Source organism: Guillardia theta (assembly GCF_000315625.1).
Source record: "Guillardia theta CCMP2712 unplaced genomic scaffold GUITHscaffold_47, whole genome shotgun sequence".
Classification (NCBI taxonomy): Eukaryota; class Cryptophyceae; order Pyrenomonadales; family Geminigeraceae; genus Guillardia; species Guillardia theta.
Genome location: NW_005434627.1, coordinates 129,507 through 133,174, shown reverse-complemented (window position 1 = coordinate 133,174; position 3,668 = coordinate 129,507). Strand labels below are relative to the sequence as shown.

Below are 3,668 nucleotides of genomic sequence, written 5' to 3'. Positions count from 1 at the left end.
AGGAGGAGGAGGAGGAGGAGGAACAAGAAAGAAGAGAGGAGGAGCAAGTCAGGACCAGCAGGAGAGGTCATTCGCTTTCACCTCCTTTACGCTGTGCAGAAACTCTTGAGGGTCGTTGAGCTGCTGCACCCACTCGACCAGCTGCCTCAGCCATGCGAACCTGCGCGCCTCCTCCACACCCTTGGATTCTCCCTGGGGGATGGAGGACGTGAGAGACGCGGAGGGGAAGGAGGAGCGAGAGAGCGGGAGGAGAGGGAGAAGTTACGGGGAGCTAGGAGTACGGAAGTTGCAGGGAACAGCAGCGAGGAAACTGAAGGTTCAAGAGGGAGGGAGAGGAGGGAGGAAGGAGGGACAGAGCTGGAAGATACGGAACAGGGAGAGGAGGTGAGACGGGAGGAGGGAGGAGGGGTAGGATGGAGGAGGGTTGGGAGGGGTACCTTGTACATCCAGTGAGCAGCTATTCCCTCCTCTGCTACACGGTGCATCTCCGACGTCCGGATCTGAACTTCGATGCGCTGGCCACCAGGCCCGATGACGGTCGTGTGGAGCGATCGATACATGTTGGGCTTCGGGAGCGCGATGTAGTCCTTGAACCTCCCAGGGACAGGCTGCAGTAGACGGGGGCAAGGGAGAGGAGGAGTGGAAGAGAGGAAGGAGGAAGAGAGGAGGAGGAGAGGACGGAGTATAGCAAGAAGGAGGAGAATTTTAGCATGATCGCACTTTGTTGGCCGCTATGCTTTACCTTCCACATGCTGTGAACGATGCCGAGGGCCTGGTAGCACTGACTCAGGTCGTCGGTCAAGATCCTGAACGCTATCAGGTCCTGCACTTCGCTGACATGCTTCAGCCTGCAAGTAGATCGACCGTCAGCCTCCTGCAGTTCCAACACAGGCGTGTAGCTGGTGCAAGGCGTGTAGCTGGTGCAAGGCGTGTACCTGCGGCTTCTCATCTTCTGATAGATGGAGTAGAAATGTTTCGCTCGGCCAGTCACCTGCGTCTGCGATGAGCCAAGAGAGGAGGAGGGGGATGGAGGGCATGCATGAGGGAGATGAAGGGCAGGACAGGGAGGGCGGAAGAGAAGGCAAGGAGGGTTTGGAGGAGCAGAGAAAGCCGAGAGAGGGGAGCGGATCGAAGGGTTCAAATGAATGGAAGCTAAGGGAAGGAAGGAAGAAGGAAGAGGGGAATGGATATGGGAAGAGGAAGCAAAGGACGGAGGAGGGCGGGAAGGAGGACTAACCACGACGTTGGTAAGGCCCTGGTCCACCAGGCTCTTCTCCAAGATCTCCATGACCTCGTTGGTGTAGGCCTGCAGCTTCACCGTCAGGTACCGCAGGCTCACAAGAAGGAGAGGAGCGACCTGCCGCTCCTCCTTCTTCGCCGCCACCATCATCTTGAGTTCCTCGTAGACCTCGGGCTCGAGGTAGCGCAGGCTCGTATCTTCCAGCTCCGTCTTCATCCAGAAAATGCCGAGGCGGTGAGCGAGGGGAGCATACAGGTCCAGCGTCTCTCTCGCCACCTCCTTCTGCTTCTGCGCAGGGACGAACTTGAGGGTGCGGACGTTGTGCGTCCTGTCCGCCAGCTTCACGAGGATGACGCGGATGTCGCGGGCCATGGCGACGATCATCTTGCGGAAGTTCTCTGCCTGCTGCTCCTCCTTGGACGTGAACTGAATCTTGCCGATCTTCGTCACCCCGTCGACCAGCTGCGCCACCTCCGACCCGAACTCCTGCTGTATCAGCTCTAGCGAGGCAGAGGTGTCCTCCACTGTGTCGTGCAGCAGGCCAGTGACGATGGAGGCGGAGTCGAGCTTCATGTCCGCTATGATGCTCGCCACCCCGACGGGATGGATGAAGTACGGCTCTCCTGACCGACGCAGCTGCCCCTCGTGCATCCTCTGAGCGAAGTAGAAGGCCTTGCTGATCATCTCCTCGTCCGGGGAAGTGCAGTAGCTGCGTACCTTAGCCAGCAGCTCATCGAGGGTCATGAGCACCTCGCTCCCCTTCTTCCTGCTGGGCTTCGAGGCTGCTGTGGGCAGAGGAGGCATGCAGGGCACAGACGTGCTGTTGGCGGCCACGAGCTCCTTCTCTCCCATCTGCATGACCAGTCTCCTACACCGCTCCTCCCTCGCGTGCCTGACGGGGACATTGCAAACCTTCATGCTCCTCCCTCGCACGGATCCCAGCGAGACCGTCCTGATCCAGCAGGCACTAGGAGGATGAAGTTGCGAGGGGGGGACGTCGGATGAGCTCCCGGTCAGCGTCAGGGTCAGGAGGAGGGTCAGTAGCCCCCACCCTCCTCTTTCTGGGAAGGTATGGCGCATGCCGTGGAAGCAGACCGAGACCTCGAGAGCAGCCGAAGGGGATGGAATGGAGTGACGGATGCGTTGATGTTGTTAGCCTTACTGTGCTTGCTGGTGTTATAGACAGGCGGGAAACTCCGGATTTGACGTGAAACAATCTCTGTCTAGCCAATGGAAGGAGAGAGTTTGTAAGTAGATCAACTGAGCGCTGAGAGGAAGAACGGCCTCTTGTGCTCGAGCGATCTCTCTCCTCCTTCTCCTCCTCTCCCTTGATCATGATCAGCCATGCTCTGAAGCCGCCTTGACTTGTTCCTCCTCCTCCTCCTCCTCTCTCCCTGAAAGCTCCGTCGACGGCTGGAGGGCGGAGGGGAGGGGGTACAGAATGGAGTTGTGGTAGGTTCTTTCTCAAGGGGTGGGGGTGAGTTGGCGACCAAAAAGGTAGGGTAGGGTACATGTTCACTAATTGATTACCCGTTAGATTATCTTCTGATTTGTTGGGAAAAGTAGGGTAGGGTACTCGGGATTTTTGTTACCACGGGGTCTCAGCGCTACCTAGAGTTGAAAAGGGGGTGTCTCTTTATGGGGACTAGTTGCGGGTCAGTTGCAGGAGGCTATTGGAGGGGTACTTTCAGAGCAAAGTACCCCTGGTATGTACCACCCCACCCCACCTTCTTACTTTTCGATCTTCTTACACCCAATCGCACCCTCATCCCCCTATAGACCATTCTGAGTTTTCCAAATCTGTTTCCAAATTGAAAAACGGTAGGCTGCGTGGACGGTCAGTGACTGAGTTTCCCGGGCCGGCCCGGCGGCCCCGGCCCCGGCGTCCTGTACCAGCGTCGGAGGTTGAAGGATCTTGCAAGGATTTGAAGCGCCAAGTTGGTTTAATCGTCTTGCTATCGTAACAGTAGAAACTTGAAGGGCACAAACAGGTGCCGCCTTCCGCGGCCCGGAGTCTGACGGGAGGCTCCTCCTCCCCAGGAGTCCGGACGGTCCCCCACTTCCTCCTCGCCTCGGACTGGACTGATGTCTTCGGTGCGGCTGAGGGCTCAGACTTGGAGGGAAGTCCTCTTGGTGATGGTCTGGGGGATCCCTAGGCCGTCGGAGTCGGCGAAAGGAATCTGAGAGGCCAGTCACAGGAGGGGCCTGATAGAGGAGAAGCTGCTCACAGGGAGGCCAAGGAAGGAAGCGGTCACGCGCTCGGGAACCTGCAGGTGGTGGTGGTGGTGGTGGTGGTGGTGGTGGTGGTGGTGGTGGTGGTGGTGGTGGAGGAGGAGGAGGAGGAGGAGGAGGAGGAGGAGGGAGGGAGGGAGGGAGGGAGGGAGGTCAACGAAAAAGGAAGTCGTAGGAATGGAGGATAAGAGTTACC

At 58.3% G+C, this 3,668-nt stretch overlaps 2 protein-coding genes across 2 annotated transcripts in view; both read right to left on the bottom strand.

Annotated features, from left to right (window-relative positions):
- Nucleotides 1-48: 48 nt before the first annotated feature.
- GUITHDRAFT_73270 (hypothetical protein) lies at nt 49-1,924 on the bottom strand (the record flags this gene model as incomplete). Its single annotated transcript, XM_005830180.1, has 6 exons — nt 49-192; nt 438-608; nt 743-848; nt 936-991; nt 1,238-1,306; nt 1,358-1,924. The coding sequence occupies 6 exons, from the start codon at nt 1,922-1,924 to the stop codon at nt 49-51; spliced, it is 1,113 nt and encodes a 370-aa protein (XP_005830237.1).
- A 1,424-nt stretch (nt 1,925-3,348) lies between these two features.
- Nucleotides 3,349-3,668, bottom strand: part of GUITHDRAFT_140579 (hypothetical protein) — a gene marked incomplete at both ends in the record, with an annotated part of 5,501 nt that continues 5,181 nt past the window's right edge. Inside the window, 2 exons of the mRNA XM_005830179.1 lie at nt 3,349-3,420; nt 3,469-3,507. Coding sequence (XP_005830236.1) covers nt 3,349-3,420; nt 3,469-3,507 — 111 coding nt within the window. The remainder of the gene's footprint in view (nt 3,421-3,468; nt 3,508-3,668) is intronic.